The 22,427-nt window shown below is 31.3% G+C and overlaps 1 protein-coding gene across 1 annotated transcript in view; it reads left to right on the plus strand.

Annotated features, from left to right (window-relative positions):
- Positions 1-929: 929 nt before the first annotated feature.
- Nha1 (Na[+]/H[+] hydrogen antiporter 1) overlaps positions 930-22,427 on the plus strand; it is a 92,661-nt gene continuing 71,163 nt past the window's right edge. Inside the window, exon 1 of the mRNA XM_085955278.1 lies at positions 930-1,357. Within this exon, the coding sequence (XP_085811404.1) occupies positions 1,354-1,357 (4 nt within the window). The 5' untranslated portion in view covers positions 930-1,353. The remainder of the gene's footprint in view (positions 1,358-22,427) is intronic.

Below are 22,427 nucleotides of genomic sequence, written 5' to 3' on the forward strand. Positions count from 1 at the left end.
TGTACAATGCATAGTATATGATTTTTTTTAAAGTTTTATAACTATACCAACAAATCAAAAACAAAATACACAGCTCATCGATGAAAATATACAAATGTCTCTGAAAGGCCAATTCCGGGTCGCAAAAACTGATTTCTATAGAATATTACAAAAATCTCGTTAACCAGAATTTATAGTTTTTTATTCATTGTTGTTTAATTTAATAAAACGCATTTTTTTGTAGTACTAATTCCACTCTTAATCAATACATTCGGGCCGGTTTCGTCCGCCTCAGAGGGAAATTTTCAATTCTTTTTCGTTTTTTATTCATTTAAGGGTTTACCATATTTTGTAGTTATTCAACTACTAAGAGTCATTTTTGATTTGGGGATACATAATTAATTTATAGACAGAACTTTTTTAATGATTATTTATTGTATGCTCTCGTACACTGGATTACATTTTGAGGATGTATAAAATATATTTTGATAATATTAATTTAGTTATCTGTGTGAATTTGGTATTTAATAGTTACGTCATTCTCGGACAAACAGAGTATGCGTAAAATGACTATTTAATTGAGAGATCAATCTGTGAACTACTTGATGAAAAGGTTTGATATCGACTGAATATTATAATATTAAGATAAGTTCGAGTGACGAGTGCTTCATTATCATCTTATATCGTTAGTTATAATGTATGTGATAGATTTTTTTAAAAAACTGTGTTTTAAATCATTGTAAAGTAGCTCCACTAGTACGCCAGTTCAATTAATAGATAAGTTAATAACCAAAGGTTTGAAAATATAAGAAATGTTAGCGGCAACTATACTGTTTTAAATTATAAGAATGGCTGTATTTATAGTAAGCCGTTTTTCTAATCATGTATTAAATCGTCATTGAGTGGAGAGACTGGAACAACGAGTAGGTTTGGATGAGGTATATTTATTTAGTGCTATGTCGGGTGTGTTCGGGATCTGTTGTTTCAATAACGAACTACTTCACTAATTTCAATTATCATTACTATTACCTACATATACATACATAGGTGTATTAATATGACGGTTAGAAGACGATGATAATGAAACAATGTGTACGTCACACTGACTTCTGATTGGTCGTCACGATTCGTGACATTTCGTTATTTTTTTAGACGAATGTCGATTTTATGAAAAGTGATAAATAAATATAAAAAATCGCACTAATTTATTGGGCACAGATCATTTTTGGATAAAAATATTATTTAGATAAGGATTTTCAAGTTTGTTCTAACTTATAATAAATAAATAGCCTTTAGTATAAAAATGTGATGTGCGCTAATGGACGTAATTGGATGTTTTTATAATAAATCAATTATCATCAAAATATATACAAAATGGGTAAGATAATAAATATCTGTTTGAAGCATGCTAGAAATAAAACCAAATATTTACTTATATGTGTTACAGTAATTTCATTATCAGGTATAAGCATGTTATGTTTAATAATAATTTATTGAATTTCACTTTTCAACGAAAGAATAAATATTTCATACCAAGATGTTATATGTACGGCTTAATTTTTGTGTAAGTTTTTTTTTACATTACGTGGAATAATTTTTATTCATATGTTATATTTAAACAACAAAATTTAATAGACACTTCTTAAAAGATTTAAAATTTTTGGTTTATTAATTGCAAGCTGTAATGAATAACCTTTTTTATTTCGTGGCTATATTTTGGAATAAAAAAATATACTTACATAAATTTCGGATACCAAGTCAACGTTCTTCTTTAATATTACATAATATTGACCGACATCTAGTTCAATTTAATTTCCAATATTTAATGTCAATATGTTCAATCATTTACAATAATCTTTATTTCGATTTTCTATTTATCAATAAAATTTGAGAATAAACTCAAATACACGAACCAATCTTGGGTGCGCTAAATTTATTGTGCAAATATCAAAACGGAACGCTCGTGATTTTGGTTACACTTTGTCAACATCTTTTGAGAGATTTCAGCAGACCTTTCACACGTATTTAATAACAGAATTTATAAAGCATAAATTATATTTATTGGGATAAGACTTACATGATAAATATACTTTAAATATAAACAATGCTTTACGTTAAATTTCAATTAGAGTATGACAATTCTATGAATATTATATACTCTTATATGTTATTACATTGTGTGCGATATGTTCAGCAAACATACAGTTTATGTTTATAAATGTACTTAAAAATAAGAATATTCAATAGAAAGTATTTAAATAATACGTTGGCTAGCCGCAAATTTTCCGAAGTTCGATTAGATATAAAGAAAATAGATTTCAAGTAAAAAAACATTATTATTCCTTTGAAGTAAGATAATATTAATACGTTAATATTATGATTTATGTAACAACACAATATTATCACGTTACGTCATAATATCATTTCATAAAAATAATTGCGAAAAAAATAAGTTATATTATAAAATTAAAATCATTTTTTATACAACAGTTTTTGTACTTGTATCAATGAATTTTAATTTCTTTTATAGTGTTAACTGTCAATTAATGGTGGAACTACATTTTATTATTTGATTAATTATTTGTATCTAATTAATCAAATAATAAATTTTAACTTAATCTGTTTACTGTTTTTATATACGCATGTATTGATTGATTAAACATTAATTTTAGGGGTTTTTATATATTCTGTAATTCGTATTTATTTTAATGTTTTCTACCATCAACAGATGTCACTAGTGTTATAACACTCTATCATAATGGCAATCTTGAAGTAGTTAACTAAAGCGTTTCGTATAATATGTAAATAATATTTATATTCAAGGGTATTTTACTTTTAATTATTATTTTTCAATATATTTTGAATCGTAAATAGGTTGATGTCAGTGGCGAGGGGTGGAGGTAGGCTGTTAAGATTCGACATAAATAGTGCACACTAAACTTTGCCAGTCATGCTTATTCGTTTCCATTGAACTAAGAATATAATTTGCAGATGGTTTTGGTTAGTTTTTTTTTAATTCGTTAAGCCCTGCCCCTACAAACCATAATCAATAAAAATATTCTCATATCTATAAAATATCTAAAGTTATGTATGGTTTAATAGCATAATTTTAGATATCTTATAGATAAACGAATATTTTTAGGCTATTATCTTGTGTGGCTTGGATTGGACAGGTTTAAATTGAATTCTAAAAACTAAGACTATCTAGACATTGTAGTCTTAATTCAATGAAAACAAATACGTTTGACTGACAAAGTTTAGTATGCACTATTTAGTCGTATCTTAACAGCCTTCCTCCGCTTTTCGCCACTGGTAGATACACCTTTAGCAGTATGTTAATTGTATCGTCAGTTATTTTTATTGAAAAATATTCTGCTGTACTTTATTATATTAGTATTATTATGTGATAATTATAACGTTCCCAAAGATTTTATTATTTCCTTATTCACCCCTAAGCCGACGTTTATTATAAACCGTCACTGTTCTGGCAGAAGACACTTCGAAATTCGAAAAAAATACATATTGAGTTAGTTATACCAAAATGTTCCTTATTTCAAACTTTACCGTCTGGAAACCTTCTTAATAAATAAACAGTCTTCATTTCAAAGTCATCCTTTTTATGATTACTTAATAAACTCACATGATAGACCATTTCAAACATTTTAACAACTTCAAAGTCAAATTACTCAAAACTAGTATTCTCCAGTTAGTGTGTTCTGCCAGAACAGAGACGAAACGTGCTCTTGAGTCTCTTGATGATAAAACAGATGCCTGCGCAACTCTTAAAAAAATAATATTGTAGTTTAAATTTATTATAGCAATATTTACGTATCACTTACATCAACTTAAAATTTATTTTCTTTATTAAGAACTCAGGTATAATAACCATACGCGTGCCTAAAATAGACTAACATTCATAATAGTAAAATATTTTTTATGCATTTTTAATTATATAGTTTCATCGTCCCCCTCTTTGGAATAAATCATTACACGTGCGTCAGTGTCGTCGCTATATTACCATAATCGAACAAATTATTACCTTCCACAATCAAAAAAGAAAAACAAACATCAATTTAATATGTATTAGGGAAAGTATCACGTGCTGGAAAATTAATTGTCACAACATATTTATAAATACAATGTCACGCGGAAACTAATTGTTGACTGATAATGATAATAAATCAATTTTGATCATGTGGTAGATATTTGTCAATTTTATAAGTGGTCAATCAGCTTCACTATTATAATAAATCAACAATATTTGTTTTTATCATGTTCCCATACAGGTAGATAAAATCTTATTAGACATTTTGTGATTATTGAATACTTCTTTGATTTGTTTATTTGGATTTTATCTCCATTGTTTTAAATTAGTTTTTTAATCACATAATGATATTAGTAATTTATTTAATTAGATTTATTATGCCGACTATAATAATATTTTAGTTATACTCGATCCTAATTAGGAAGGCATATAGGAGGAATATAATATAATATGCTATCTCACGTTGACATTGCTCTCCAGTGGTCAATATAATTTTAACGCAGTACCTATCACATGAAATTATCTAATATAAAAATTTATTTCTTCAATACGATGTAAGATTTTAAAATATTCGGTGACATTTTAATTTTAACGTATATTTATGTTTATTTGACACCAATTAAGAAAAAAAAGTTTTTAAAGGACAGTCATTTTAACTATATGATTAACTGATATATATGCTTATTACATACGTCAAATATACGTAGATACAATGTTACGTACGCCAAAAAAAGGAACAGCGTGTGCAATTTAGCTACATAACTTCTTATGGAGTATAGACTAGTTTTACGAGTTTTAATATTTAATGACACATATTTTATGGGTTCATATGTCTATGTAAGAAGGTTTATTATATTGTAAATTTTCAACAAAATATATAATTTAGAATGCCTCAGAAACCTATTATCTACATATTATTTTACAGTGACGTTCCTAGCCAAAATGCCGCCCCATTGTTTTATACAGTATTTTTTATCATCCTTGCATGACTCCTATATCTAATATTTTTTTATATAGATAGGTACATAACTAACAAAATATATACCACTAAACCTAATTTAAATGCCATCTCTACTTCAATAGACAATATTGCGAGTCCACAATCTACACGTATCGTCCAAGGACAACGGAAGTAAACTAGACATCGTAACCCCAACAAAAAAAAAATACAGCCCTGTTAAACCTTGTATGTCAATTAATACATTTTGTTTCCCACCAGTGAGCTGAATTTTTAATGGAAATATATAAGTTTAGGTACCATAGTTACTTATACCTAATGATTCTTCTCGATTTGCCGCCTTTCGAGTGACTGCCGCCCCCAAGCGACGCTTAATCTGCCTACCCCCACGGGACGTCACTGTTATTATATTAAATATGTCTACCGATCGGAACATGAACCCGCATCTATCGGATTAGCATCAATATTCTTTAGCAATTAGGTACGCCATTTGTACTACACCGAATCACGACAAAATCAACAACCAAAAAAACTTTGCGTCTGAAGTATAATCTCAAATTATATTAATATGGGCGACTATCTTTTGTGATTTAGAATCAAGATGTTAACAATACATAATTATCTACATCTCTTGGCTCCGCGGACAGACCATTATACCATCACAATATGGTCCGCGGTATACTCAGCGCAACATTCGCAGTTTGTGGGACCATTGGAGTAATCTAAACTTATCATATATTACGTATGGTTCTGGTTTCTCTGATGTATTTGCGGTAAATCGTCTTCCGAACTCCTGCATACGTTCCGGTGATAGTTTCTTGTAAAGATTTTGAAAGCTGTGATTTTCTCAAATCTGTAGAGTTGATAATTATTATTTTCTCTACAATTGCTTCGATGTTTTAAATTAATATAATTATGCACTTTCAAACATATCAAGGTTACAGATTACACCGATTGATGTAAATTGGATAATTATAAATTCTAAAAATCCGTTTTTCTTTTAAAAAAAATATATAATAAAAATGAATTTGCCTCATAAAACTTAATGGTTTAGGTAGGTAAAGAGAATTACGTTTAATTTAATTGAAAAAATTCTTACATTCGAGATTCAAGAATTATCGAAATCAAAAAAAACCATTCGAGAATTCAAAATTGGTTTTATGATTTCTCGATAATTTCGAAAAATCCGCATTATATAATTGCCAATTGTTTTACATTTTTTAGCTTTTTCGGTACATTTTTTTCTATTCAGAATCAATAGTCGAGAGCTTTTTTTTCTTTTCTAAAATCTTTTTTAATGCCGATTATTATAAAATTCCAGTTGCGTTCGGCATCTTAGCTTACTAACAATTAATCGAGAATTTCATTCATGGTGTTTCGAGAAATGAGAATTCTCAGAATACCAAAAAAAGTATTTCGTGATCACACCTCTATAGATGAGTTTTCCACATGGATGAAACCTAAAAAAACTTGTATATATCGTATATTATATTGGTATACAGTTAGGTAGTCATTCAAAGTTATTTACTTTATCTCCAGAAAAATTTCAATACAGCCATAGAAAAAATATGCAAACTGAACTGGCCCCCGAATATGACCATTAAAAATTCCATTTTCTAAGTAAACACTGCTTTCATCTTTCAGACATCACATACAAACAGCTGTGTATTATGTAAAGCACATTACACCCAAGTATTCTGTTCATTCACCGTAGTGTAAAGTTATCCCAACACATTTTTTCGAGGAATGGCTCTTAGTTAGTTACAAATATTATTCAACATCGATGTAAGCTATGGGATGAAGGAAAGGGGTACTGTGGAACTGTGGACATCACAAACATAATATTCTTTGAATACAAATACACGTTTCATTGAAAAAGTGATGTTTAATTAATATATTACAGATAATAAATTTCCAATGCGTTTACAGTGTGGCTTCCGTATTGTGTCTGACAGCTGTTCATATCGGCAATCTGATAAAATACAAATCTTGTAATAAAAATATTGTCGACCGAGGATATCTAGGTATTTGATGGAATTTGAATATAAATTCTAATTGATTTAAGTTGTGTACTATTATTCGAATCGTTTTTCGCCTTTCGATATGTTCAGATACTGCACTTTCACAAATGTTAATAATTAATTATACCTACATTAATAGTAATTATCCAATCACTGTATATACTATGGGTTTTTACAAAGACTTCAAACATTCAAAGGTATTGTATTAATTTATTATATACTTAAACGAGAATTAATTTTATTCGTTTTCAGTGTGCATTTATTATTAGTGTGTGCGAATAGTGCGTGAAGATGCCGAAAGACAAAATCATAGTCACAAAAATGATTCAAATAGAATAGTACAAAACTTAAATCAATTAGAATAAAAAATAATTTTTAATTCATCTTCTACGACCTACGTATACCTTAAACGAAAATATTGAACTAAGAACAAACATTACCCAATGAATCAATGTGTACCTACTATTAATTGTTATTACAGAATATGACATTTTACGTCATGTAAATACATCATTAATATATCATTGATATTAGAGGCTTTTTTTGCGTATTGCATCAGTGTCGGCTTGACATAATATGGGTTGTGGCATTTTTATTTAATTCAAAATACAACACTCCATAACCGGATATTCTTCAAAAACTCTAATTCGAATTTCAATTATCTGAATTCACCGAAAATACATAAAAAGGCATACATAATAATATATGGTTAGTAAAAAGTCGAATGTATATTATGAAAATTTTAATTCAGTTCCATGGGACTAGCAGAATTCTTCGGTGGATTCGAGTCCATGGTCCCACTCTTGCGACCGCTCCGCTTTTGTCTCGGCAGATGATGCGCAATGCATTTGTCGGAAGTTGTTAGGTAGTTTGCGAGAAAACAAGTCGGAGTTGATAGAAAACTTCCCCTCTGAAAGAAAGGCTAACATCATGTGGAAAAATACACATGGTCGCATTTAAGGCTTTCAGAAATATTGTGTAATAAAAACAGGGAAGAGGTATATTTGTGAAACAGTTTTATAAGTATCTGTAGATATCTACTATCTAAACGTTGTTCTAAGATACGACAGTAAAACTGATTGTAGAAAATATTGATGTTATATAAATTATGTAGTATTTTTCAGATATTATCATTTTGCTATTCAGTAAGTATCTGATAAAATCACCTTTTTGATAAAAAAAAATAATCACGTTCTATAATATCTAGATATTGATGTTCTTAGATTATAATCAATCCTATGGTAATCTGAAGATGCTCGTCTTAATCGAGTGCGAAAATGTTCGTTTATGAAGCCGGGGTTACGGATTCGAACCCCGCATCAGGAAAATTTTCATTTTTTTATTCTTTGAATTTAGATCTGGATCATATACTTACAATATAATCTTCTTTTTTCATATCTAATACTACAGCACTGAAGCGTATTATGCTCTTTCTTTCAACTTTTTACTTCCGAAGACATCAAATATTACGAGTTTGGCCGGGTCCTCGTTTGCTATACGGTTTTCCAAATGTCAGTTGTTCTAACATGTGCAACTCATACATCACATGGACATTGTCCAGCCATTTAACATGCCCCAATTAAATAGACAGTTGTATATAGTATATATCGTGTTGCGTATGTCTGTCTCAACCCTGACTGTGTCATTGACGGGTCCGAAGATACCACGCAATACCCCCCGCTCAAACGAGTGCAGCACTCTTTCTATTATTGTTTTGTTATACACTAGGACCACGATGCAGAACCGTTGACGTTAAGCAGCCGTTCTAACAATAAAAACACGCCACATATTCTTTCTATCTTCAACTTAGGCGTTCTAATAAGAATTATATAATATATTTTTCTTAGTGAACTTCAGTCGTCGAAATCGGCCCCTTAAAGTTAGGCGCATATCTTAGGGACTTACGCGCCTGCAATGCGCTGTTGTAGGTTTCCACCGTATATGACAATAGACCATAATATAAGTGTTATATGCAAGAATTGCAGCAAGATGTATTACGAGAATGTAATGTATTGAAATTGAAACTTATATATTAATTAAAAGTATATACCAAATACTTAACCTATCCTAACAACAATAGGTACCTATCTCATAAAAAATAGAATTATAATTATTTGTTCAAATCAGAGAATCATAGTTTCGTCAATTCTACAACACAATTAGGGTCCTCCACCATCCCCTTTTCTAATGCTCCCGAAGACTTGAAATCGGCTCGATAGTATCCCTCTATCTTGCGTGAGGTCTACCAGGTCTTCGTATTCTATCCGGTTTTCCGTATCTCAAGTTTTTTGTAATTTGTGACTCGTAAAGCATTATGTACATGGCCCAAACAATTGACTTGCCCAATTTTATAGCATACAAAGTATACATAGTGTTATCAATTTTATACACCATAAATGTTACACATAACATAACAACAAAATGGTAGGATATCATTATTTTCTATCATATCGTTAATATATACATTCAAAATCACATGTTTTGTATTATATCGTCACCTCAATACTACAACTAGATAACTCTGATTTGGTCATTGTTGGGAAATTAGGTTATAATTATTATTTAAAATAAAAATGGAAAATTGTGCTTGCCTAATTGGGAACAATTAAATAATGTTCACTTGTTTGAAAAAATATTGTAGATATATTATGTTATTTAATGCATTTATGGTTTTAAAGTTATCTAATATTAATTACACAACATTACACAAAATGAATACAGTTCCCACTAACTTCTGACGTAAGTACCTAGTTTTATCATTTTGTAGAGAAGTAATAATGTAGAATCATATTCAATAGCTATCTCAAAATCAGTGAAAATCAAGTTACCTAGTTTTAGTATTGAGGTGACGATATGTATTTTCTATAAATTACGTGTTGTTTGAAATTGAATAGGCAACTCCTGTTTTCTTGATTCGATAGTGATCAAAAATTCTACTATTATAACTAATTATTGTGTTACGTTTATTGATCAATTTGAACAATTTAAGATCATTATCATTACATAATGTACTCAACCTTACATAGTCGCATATGTTTGCTGAACAACATCCTAAGTGTTAAATCCCGATCTCATATCAAATATAAATGTTTGTCAAATCACTTTGTGTGTCGAATACTGTAAACGAGGTTTTCGGATTCAATTATCGCAGAAACTGGGCAAAGCGATCACGTTCTTTGTAGTGGGCACCTTCAATAATCGGTGAGGTCTGGACACTGTTCCAGAGGTCGGATTGTAGGTGGGTTAACAATCAGCCGGTTTTTTTTTAAATCCGTATTGAGTTCATTTAGAATCTTATAAAATTCTTTATTTTCTAAACCAGTGAAACTACCCCTTTTATTTAGAACTATTTTATTCAAGCACGAAAACAAAAAAATGGTATGGGATAATATTATGTATTTCGAAAAAATATCCATAATAATTTATTATTGAATTTATAGACAGTGGGATGGGGTGGAGTTAACAAAATCTAGCAAGTGGCTTATACCTTTTCAACTGTATGCATGGTATTTTCCGGTCACATTCCCTATACGCAGACTTACTTTTCCGGTTCCCACCTACGAGTTATTGCGACACATTTCATAGACGAGTGGTTATCGAATCAGCGTGGACTAACGGTCATAATTATGTGGGTGTACATTTGTATTTTCCGCGCTGTCTTGTCTTTTATACAAGCTGCATTTGAATAATAGAGCAAATATTGGGTGCCTCTAATGGTTACCATTTGTGAGTTTCACTGATATAGGCCTTTTAACGATCTTCCCTTATTACAGACATTACATAATATCAAGTCAAAGTCAAATATAACTCAACCAATCACTGATCACCGCATGAAAAAAGCAAAATAAGCTGTCAAAAGTACCTAATTCAAAGAAAAACTGTCTCCAAGCTGGACATACATTTTAGGGAGCCATATAACGTAAAAGTTACGATCGTGAATAATGAAGTTTAAAAAATATATCGTCTCTGTTCTGGCAGAACACACTAACTGGAGAATACTAGTTTTGAGTAATTTGACTTTGAAGTTGTTAAAATGTTTGAAATAATGGTCTATCATGTGAGTTTATTTAGTAATCGTAAAAAGAATGACTTTAAAATAAAGACTGTTTATTTATTAAGAAGGTTTCCAGACGGTAAAGTTTGAAATAAGGAACATTTTGGTACTAACTCAATATGTATTTTTTTCGAATTAGTGTCTTCTGACAGAACAGTGACGATATGTTATTACATAGCAGTGGCGAAGACTCCATACTAGGCGATTATTTAAAGCCTACCTTCTTAAGAAAAGTAGTTTTTATTTTCATATTAACGTATTTATATAATCACAAATAATAATATATTCAATATGCCCCAAAGACATTTATCGTATAATTGTCATAATTTTACGATCTTTTCCCATATTTCAATAAGCACCATCTATGGCATCTCTTGAAAGTTTAAAAAAATAAAACACGCCGCGTTTCACTTCACATATTGTATAGGATTATTTTTGCGTTAATCGACGGGTTTTTCAATATGAAGTTTTTTTCTCATAATTTCAAAATGTCTGGCGTCCCGCATACAAATGTGCAAGCTGTTTCGTTAGCGTCAAAATAATTAATAAAAAGATAATTTAAAAAAATAATTTCTATGCCATTAAATCACATAAATATGTATTGATAAAAATATAAAATAATTTATCTCGTGATTTTTATTTATTCATTAGTTCACTCGTTAGACAATTTAGATATCTGATATTGTACCTACCTAAGTCTGTGTTTTAAATATAGAAGTATTTTAAAATGTCTAGTTTTACGGGTTAAATTATAAATTGTTATGGAACATAATACATATACAACAACGGATATTTTCATACATGATAGGTAATATATTTTGAGCGTATGTTACGTTTATAAATGTTTAGGAAAATACATAAGTAATTCAAGCTAATTACTTAGTTTTATGAACTAATTATAACAAACCAATTAAGCTTTTGAAATTTATACGTTTTAGCGTACCTATTCATATTGGGTTATCTTCTTATTTCCCGCAAATATATCTGACATGCATGGTTACTACCACAGCCTACCTCTTTCAAAAAGTCACCCTTCGCCACTGTTACATAGGTACCTACTTAGATACTTTTTTGGAATTTTTAAGCATTCCACTTAACAAAATTCTCCACTTTGACCACTGAACAGCGAAGGCCGATAAGGAGTTTCGCGATGCACCACGAATGAATTACAATCAGGTGGATGTAATATCTTCAGCGAGACACTAACAAAAATTCAATGACATCAACAAACGTAATGCTCATTACGCGCGCGTGCCATGAATCAACCGACTAACACGCTCAATGCTGTAATTCCATATTCGTAAAACATATGAATATTTCCCAGAATATTTTTTTATTAGTTCTGCGTCGACTTTTAGAAAAATAAATAAATTATCCGCCATTCGTATGCTTATCTCCTACTTTGCATACATTGTATCAACAAATTGCTCTACAAAAAGCCTGCTAACATGCGAGGGTATTCCACTCTTCAATGTCGTACCCATGATATTGAAGGTTAACATTCACTACAAGAATTAATTTTTAACCTTTCTTAACTTTTCTCAACCCAGAAACATTCTGTATCTTAAATTTATTTATTCATTCACTACTTATTATTCTCACTACAATATTATAATGTGGGTCTTGGCCACTCCAGGAAACGTCTCCAATCCTTTCTATCTGCTGCAATTAGTCACATAAATGCTGTGTCTTTTTATATACATTTTAGCTGGAATCGCCCTAGTTTCATGCGTAAATAATCTCTAATAACTTTCTTTTAATTTTCTTCAACATTACAAAAGGCCATCAGACCCAATTACAGTAGTGTATTAGTAACAATGTAATAATTACTATAAAACCCGGGCTTTGATAAAATTATATATATGTATTGTAAGCTCACCGGGAATTGAACCCGTTGCCTTTGGATGATGAACCAGTTCTTTGCGTATTGGTCTACGAAGGCCTCGCCCTATATTGTCATAAACATAATAATATACTCTCTTCTTGCTCGTTCCCTCATGGCTGATGATCCTGACCACTTTGAAATTCTTCTTCAGTCATCTTTTGAGCGACCAAGACTTTCCACCCCTCACGACCCAATATTGGATATTATGTTGGTATGAATTAATAAATTATAAGAAACTATATTTCCCTTGATATATTCGATAAGACTACTTTTCAAAGCCAAGAAAGAAAATTGCGTCTGGCAAACGAGGTAAAACTCGGAGCTCTGCGGGGGCAAGAATAACGAAAGTTGTTAAGGTGGTACGCTTGCCATGGTCAGGTCCTGTTACAGCGATAGTGAAAATGCAGTCCCCAAAATACCAATGGCCGATACACACATTCAATCACTAGGCGAGCCGATCATGAGTTACGGCAAAACTTATAACGTGCTCGCAAGTGTATACGCTACGAAATTTGCTTCAAGTCACGAATTTGTCGCGAATCCAAAGGGTTTTTCTATCGTAGTATAGACGGGCTAATGACATTTGAACTGATGCGATGTAATATTTTTGATGTGATTCCTTGTATTTATTATTTAGTTCAGGCCTTAGTGCCTTACTCAAAATACTAAAATGGTCCGTGGTGTGCTCGTTGGTCGTTCATTGGGTACACGTGAGAAAATAATCTGCCGCAATTATGACAATGAACTCAGGATGGAGGATAAAAATTAGAAGACTTTTTGAGGTGGCTTATCTATATCAGTAAATACGCTACCATACTGGGTGTTCAAAACTGGAGAACAGTTCAGGATGGGCAGGTGTGGAGAGATATCCTAAAGTCAGCCAAGATTTACACAGAATTTAAAGAAGGAATTACTTACCAAATACGCCACGGTGTCGTTGGTTGAATTTTTTAATCGAAATTGCTCCATGATTTTAAAAGTTCATTTAAGCGAAAAGCAGTATAACGAACGGTGGTAGACGTGGTTACATGTAAGTTGTACGTATGCAGTTCATCATGGGACACTTATTCGTGCGCCGCAGTACTTGAAACATGAGTTCGTACTTTAACATTTTATCAAATGACGAGTTCTCATTCATTCTCATCTCATTCTCAAACATTTCACCGTGGAATACATTTGTACGTATCTTACAAAATGCGGCGATAGTTTGCAAATAGTACTGTTCCAATTAGATTAACCCTAACCTAACCCAACCTAGCCCAATAAAGACATCTCATAAAATTCGCCACATGTTGTAGCATACGTACAAATATACTCCAAGGTGAAATGTTCAACGAAGAACTCGTCATGTTACACAAACTCATGTTTCACGTACTGCGGCGCACGAATACGTGTCCTGCGGTGAACTGTTTACGTAGAAATTTCTGGATACGGGTAGACGTAATATAGTGAGATATAATATTAGTAATATGTTGTTATTTTGTTCGATTCTTATAATCAATCAGGTACTTTCATTCATTGAGCAGTTTTTCCCATGCTGTATTGTCATTTGAATAAGTTTTATTACAATACCACAACACTGAACCCAAATGTGTTAAAGATGTAACTCACATAGAAGCGATAGCTGAATAAGCGGCTCGCGGTCGCTTTCATACATTTTAAACAATTGCAATTAGTTTGGGTAGACGTAAATATGAGTTAACTCGCATCTGTATAGCCGCCATTTGCCGGTCTTCACGTGGGACGCAATTAACCTCCATTTTAGTGTTCACATTAAATCCCGCCACCGAGCCATAATCTAAAACACGTGCTTTTACTGTCGCATCTGTTTGAACTATACAGACAAGAGAAATTAGAAATGCTCTCACGGATTATCATTATTATATATTTAAATGGTTATAATTTTAGATGATGTACCGATAACCGGTATAGTACAGACTAGCACATATCGGTGTAGAGGTTTCGTATATAAACCTACAAACTGTCATGCTGTTGTCTATGGTCATTGATAGACCATATGCAACTTCGTAAAAACGAAAAAGGAAACAGTTGCAACGTGACTGTCCTAAAACAGTTGCATTTTGGCGTTTCAACAATGTAGTAAATATACGCGCGCAACTCCGCGTAACATTCAACCTAAATTCAAATTATAATGTAAACCTTCAAACTCAGCATAAAACCATTGCGTTAGTTCTTTATTAGTGCCGTATTTATCCAAATTTTATTCCACAATATAAAACCAATAAAATACCACCACTGTGTATTTATTCCTCACTACTCGAATTTACCATATCACGCACACTCAACGCAACCTTCTAAATAAGATAACCTTAAAATCAGGGCTACATTAAGCATTCTTTTTCAGCCCCCGATACGGACAACAGCCCCCACAGGATGTAAAAACGAATGCCTATTATGGTACGTTTACATCTGACACTTATACCGTTATACTTATTTTATTTGTCTGACATAAAATTTCACTTACTGTTTACACCTGCATGGATCTGACATAAAATTCTGGTATACGTCTCGTTGAAATAAAGTCTCGACACTTTATTCAATGGCAACATTGGAATAAATATATGCGGTGTTTACATATGGTATTGTAATTTATTCGGACACTTATTTTGTATACTTCTCAAAAACGGTATGTCAGTTGTCAATATGGGAATGTTAAAAAAGAAAGCAGCGAGTGTTATTATTTTAAGTCTTTTGGCAACAAAAAGGAGGAAAAAATAGTCTAGATGGGTGCGGGAATGGATTCAGCGACGAGAAGAACTAGGTGCCTTCCGTTTAATGTCAGAGTTTAAAATCGAAGATCCAACTCAACCTTTTGCCAAAAAACAAGACACACAATTCAGAAATGCCATAAGTGTAGAAGAATGATTAACAGTAACATTGCGATATCTAGCACTTGATCGTCATTGCATATTCATGCATATTCAATATAATATTATCGTAATACAAGTGCAGGTGTGGGCCAAAATGAATTAGGTAATACCATTTGAAGCGCATTTTTTCTTCACAGAGTTCATCAGAATTAATCGTATGTGCCGAGAACAAGCGATATTTTATTTTCGAACAAAATCCATAGAACACGGCACATCCGATTTATTTCTCACTGTCTATGATTTTTGACAGATCGCTACAGTAGGTACATTTATTAACGTAAACGTTGGACATACATTCATGGTGTACCTATGATAACTGATTGTCCGTTGTTTTAGAAATATACCTACCTATGCAATTCACTAGGTACCTGTCAAACTACGAATAATGTGTCAGGTACTTGATATAAAAGTAGACGGTGGTCCAACTTCGGTGATATATCGCGGCATGTTCGGAATTGTCGAATACGCGGTGTTTACATTTGCGTATATAAGTAGATTGAATAAGTGACAGGTGAGTGTCGACACACGCAAAATAAGTGGCTGGTACAAATATAATTACTGTTTACACTTGGTGAATATTGTGTCATACATAAATATGACAATATAAGTGTCAAATGTAAACGTACCATTACTTACCGCAGAAACATTAATTGTTATTTTTTCTTTTATTAATATCATACGACATTTTCAAAAGATGAGACAGCGCGGCACAGACAACACAAATGGACATTAACATAACAAATATCTAGGATCGTTAGGTACACGCACAATTGTGGGTGCGACAGGTTGCAGCGGCTCAAATGTGGAAATTCCTACAGTTGTTATATCTGCATGCACACTAACTACCTAATTGTTCCTTCAAAACCAACTCGCCTCGCACCACGCGTGTTTGATAGGGATTACGAGGGCTTACGTTTGGGTGTAAAGCATCAGCAATTGTTTATGCCTGGGAATATCTCTGGACTGACCCAGGCCCAAACTGAGGTCGCCAGGCACTCAGGTCTGCTTTGACTAAGTTTACTGAGACTTAATTTAATAAAAAGTCCCCTTGTGAGAGAGGAGCACGGAAAATTCATAAAACTAAATGGTTCTAATTAATTTACATATAATATATAAAAACAAACCTAAAACAATACGGATATGTATTTATTTAGAAAAAGAGTATTACGGCATTACAGCGATTGGCCAATGCGCCATAATACATAATAAATACAAAATTATAAAAATGTCTTAGTTACAAATAACAACTAATATAACAAGAAAGTAGAAAAGACAGCATGTGTTTATGTAAATATTAAAGAAACATGATACATACAATTATAAATTTAACCTATTTATCACGTCCACAAGCATTATATAGTTAATAAAAAATAAATCAACCTTTATGGTACCATCAAATAAGTTAATCTCACGATACACAGCATCATGAAACATAACATCTGACCTGCGACGAGGTATCATGAAGACCGTAGAGTTACGAGTGATATTGGTGGGAACATGAAAATTAATATTTGCCAGTATATACGGATTGTAAATGAACCCGCTAAAAAGGAAAAATTATACTAAACTATGTGAAGAGATCTTCACGTTTGCAATAAGACACCGTATTTTTTTAAGCATTATAATAATAATTAGCCTTTGTGGTGACCAGGTCGGACGGTCCAATGGGCCTAAACTAAAAGCTAGTTGGACATTGCGATACCCCACCCCAGTTCAATAGGGGAACAACTCATAAAACCTTGTTCCAAGATAATGGCGTTTGAATTTTTTGCAGTAATTCTCATTTTAATTGTAAAGCCTTGATTTCGATGAAAGTGTATGTTTTTTTATATTTAATTTAGTAGAATTCATCAATGCACAATGAAATTGTACATTTTAATGAAGAATTAACCAATAAATTTGATTATATAACGGAATTACTGATTAATCTCAGAAAGGGTTATTCGATTTTATGACACATTAAAGAAATTTTTGATTGTTTTTTTTGCTGAATTATAAAGAAAAGATTATTCTACATCGAATGGCATTCTTAACTAAAAACCTTTAAATTTTGAGTTGTTCCCCTATTGAACTGGGGGGTATCGATTGGGAATTTGCACATTAAGTGCGGGGGTCCACGTTGAAAACAACGACGCGCAAGAACTAATAGAATGTGTGAGGGTTCTCTGCACCCCTGCATAAAAAAATCAATAATATAAGCACCTAATAAATATTTTTTTCGAAGTGCACTCTTCTCTCTTAGGTACACCACTTTGACGTGTGCTCGTCTGCTATGCTATCATAAGAAAGGATCGCCAACATAAGAATAATATTCCCTCGTTAATGTGAAACTATTAAGTATAGTATTAAATATTCAAATTCAAAATATTAATTTATATTATATACATAAAGTGAAAATTGCAAATTACAAATTGAAGACGTTCACAATACACTAAGTATTTAAAATTTATTATATATGTGAGTATTGGCAATATTTAAACGAAAAACATAAAAGGTTACATTGAAATATTATGAGTTAGTTAAGTAGATCATATTATTACTTCCACCTGAACTCTTAAGCATTGATACGGGTATTTAATTGGGAGTTAAATTTCGATTCCAAAGTGTCGAAATTGTTACGATACAATTTAGTAATTATTTAGTTTGAACTAGGTAATATAGACTATATATGTATATGTAATATAACTAGGTAAGATAATTCTCGCTCATTCGTAAAGGTACCAAGAAAGTGTAGACAAGATGGTAAGCGAGAAAACCCGATACGACAAAAGCAATGTAAATAATGTCGGCGATAACGACCATAGACAATGCATAAATAATTATCCTTGCCCATTTCTTGATCACATCTTCTATTGTGTTACTATAATAATACTAATACTAATTTCCAAGATATTATGAAGTTGAAGCTTGCTCATTCCCCATGCACATGAACATATCGGCGGTACCTATTATTTGCTATTGGAATATAATATCGTACCTAGTATATACTAGTTGTATTTATTATTGAGTTGGGTAACTTTGTAGAATTTAAAAATGTATCCTACATCATTTGAAAACACCTATGAGAAATATATAACCGCTCGAAAAACCTTTTTGAAATTGCAGGGATCAAATGGGCGAACCTTACGATTTGTGCACATATGCTCTAACCGCTAAGCTATGTGTGTCTTATCTAATTTCGGCGAAGTTAACTGTGATTTTTACAATTCTCACTTAAGCGCTTTCTAAACTTCGTTAATATTAATAATAATTATTTGCAGTCGGCTTTTCTATTCTAAATCAAAGTATTAATTATTACTTTGATTACCAACCCGTGTCAGGATCACTTCAAATTGTGTAGATAACGTAGTTGCACGTTTGTGCACGTTTAAAGTGTATAGTTGTGAAATAATGATATTTAGATTCAAATGGCTAGACACGCTTCGTGTTTCAATATGCTGAAATTGAGATTCCCAAATCCTTGATAATTAAATAATAAATAGTGTTATTATTTATCGTATTGCTGAATTCAATATTATTATACGATTCAATTAAACTGATATATACATATAGCTAAGACTTGTGTATTTTACTCATTATATTATTATACAGTAATAAAGTTTTTCTATTATCATAATGGTATATATTTAATAAATAAATACATCTAAAATAAATCATTATTTTTTACGTATCGTAAAACAATAATTAACATCAAATCAAAAATTCAAATTACCCAATTTACATGCTCAATATTTACCATCACACGACATCAGCTGCTTTTTGACTCTGATTTAAAATTTGACTTCACCTGATGTTACAAACATAACTCGTAATTTTATTCGTAAATAGTCAAACATTAATTTAATTTGCACCATTTAATCTGCAATATCATAATTATTCATACGTGAATGTGTAAATCAAAAATGTTTATGAATTATTTACCATTTAATATTTTTTTAATCAGGGAAACATTTTTTCAGCGATTAAATTTAATGTGCTATGGAATTCGAAATAGAGCGCATATTTGAATATTCTTATTATTATTCTTTGTGTCCTACTTCTTTGAAGGTTGGCGATCGCTCTACCGTTACCCATTCTAATTGCTAAATTACATGAACTGTCTCGACAATTCGACGCATATCATAAATAACTATTACACACGATAATTCAGGTATCAATTGGATCGTCTCAATACTTTTATAATGTGTTTCCGTAACAATATGAAAGCTCGGTTTGATAGAAATAAAATTAAAAGGTGTTCTATTAATTCATTTTTTTTTTAATTAATATAAAAACTTCAAAGCATGAATTATTCTCTCAAAAATAATCACAAACGTATAGTTAGTTGTAAGTTTGTCTTTGAATTGAAATAATATTTTTTAAATATATATATTAGATAATTACATGCGTATTTGATTAATAAAAACGCTAAATTGTCAGTGAATTGAATTAAACTATATTTCTAAATAAATCTTTAACAAAAACTTGAAAATAAATTAGTATCGTTTAACGATTTAACATCAATAATATATTTCGTTACGGCATAGGATACTTATTAGTTGTTTTCATTAAATTAAATAAAACACAATACAATATAATATAACTTACTCTACATAATGTTTATGATTAACTTTATCCGCTTATAGCAAATTATTATGGAAATTCACTCATTATTCTCTTAATTGATTTACACATAATATTGTGAAGGCGAAAATTCTCGATTTGTATTATTTGCCCCATTTAAGCGTTCTACCGCTCTCTGACATCTTCCAAAACCCCCTACCGCCTTTTCCAGAATCCCCCAGGAGCACTGCCAATTAACCATACCTTCTCATTTTGAGAATCACTTGCTTAAAGAGACATTATCGACTGTTTCAAAAAAGAATATTTTCTCAACTATAGGTATTAAATTACCTCATAATGTTATTGTGTAAGTCAGTACGTACTTGATATTTATGAACATTATCTGAACTTATCAGTTTCTAATATTTTTTGAACTTAGACGGTTATTGACTGATTAAATTTTCATAGCAATATGACTTCGATAATATTGGTAAATTTATTGCATCACTAATAACTGCTAAATGCAAGCACACCTCACGATTTTTTAGCAAGTTCCTAATAAGTACACAAATAATTTTTTTCTTGCCTACTGTACAATATAGGACTTACTTCAATCACACCATGGTCATCGATTAATTAACTCACTAGCGATCACCTACACGCAGTGTCTGCCAAACTTTTTTACCTGATGGCACACTGAAGAAAGAAATTTGTTTCGTGGCATATCAAAATATAAGAATCCCCAGATTTCCCCAAATTTTCCAAAATTATATTTCCCCAAAAGTTAAATAAATATTATATTCTATTAATTTGAATAAACGCATAATATAGTAACAATTAAATAATACTGTTTTAAATATATATTTTTATACATAATAATGTAGAAAATATAGATAATAATATTATTAGTGAGAAGAATTTAATTGATTTTGAGAAAAAAAAATGTCAAGACGCGTCTCTAAATTAAATAAACAAACACGTAACAATGAACCAAAAACAATAAGAAAATTAAAGGCTGTAGTAGCTAATCAAGGAAATTGACACCAAACCGAAATCCAAAATGCTGACAATTACTCTATTACTTTTAATAAGTCATAAAACAGGCTTTCGTTTTGTTAATGATCATTTTTCAAAATCATTTCATTTTCTTCCACTGTTAATACCAGGTATGTACCGGCGTATCTTGTGATATAATAATTGATGATCCACTCGTATACTTCATAATCAAGTGATGGAAAATACTTAGTAAATAATGTAGAAATCTTTTCACGGCACACAGTTTGGTAGACACTGACCAACTAAATACAGAAAAAAATATGCGATTTTTTTACCACGTCCAATACAATAATGTAATCATAATATGGGCTTCCATAGAGCGGAGGAATGGATGTTAGCCACTTGCTCAACATATCAGGTCCATATATACTCTGGGTTTAAATACACATTCAAAAACAACATGTGAATTTGACCGGGATTTGAATCTGGGACCCACGAAATTACGATTATAGGCCTGACGCGTAACCGCTCATCCATCGTGAACATGTGATTTACCCACTCAAATCTTCTCACTTCAAATCAACGAGATAGACTATGGTTAGTTATAGGCGCGAGCCCGAAGTCTTTCCATTTTTTTGAATATCCAGTCAGTCAGTATCGAGTCTACGACGATTCGGCGCCGGGACAACTGGGCGCCACGCAATCGCATGAAATTCTAAAATAAATAAACGTTGGTGAATTATAGGTAGGTACTTTTAAAATATATATGTAATGTTATTATTTATATTTAAATTATTTTTTAATACTTAGTGATAATTTAAATACGCATACGTAAAATAATGATTTAATTGTGCATATTTGTTCCAACGAGAAAAGAGTTTTTTTATTTTTATATTAAGCATAGTGAATTAGAAGTAATTCTCAATCCGCAATAAAAAAACATTATGCCAAGAGGAAAATTAATTAAAACTACTAAGTAGTAGAATATAAAAACTGATTAAAATTCCTTGTCTATTTTTCGTATAAAATCGTAACGAACGTATATTTATTTCATTC

Source organism: Rhyacophila brunnea, unplaced genomic scaffold (assembly GCF_057557595.1).
Source record: "Rhyacophila brunnea isolate RB1 unplaced genomic scaffold, BYU_Rbru_1.0 scaffold_5, whole genome shotgun sequence".
In the NCBI taxonomy this organism is placed as follows: domain Eukaryota; kingdom Metazoa; phylum Arthropoda; class Insecta; order Trichoptera; family Rhyacophilidae; genus Rhyacophila; species Rhyacophila brunnea.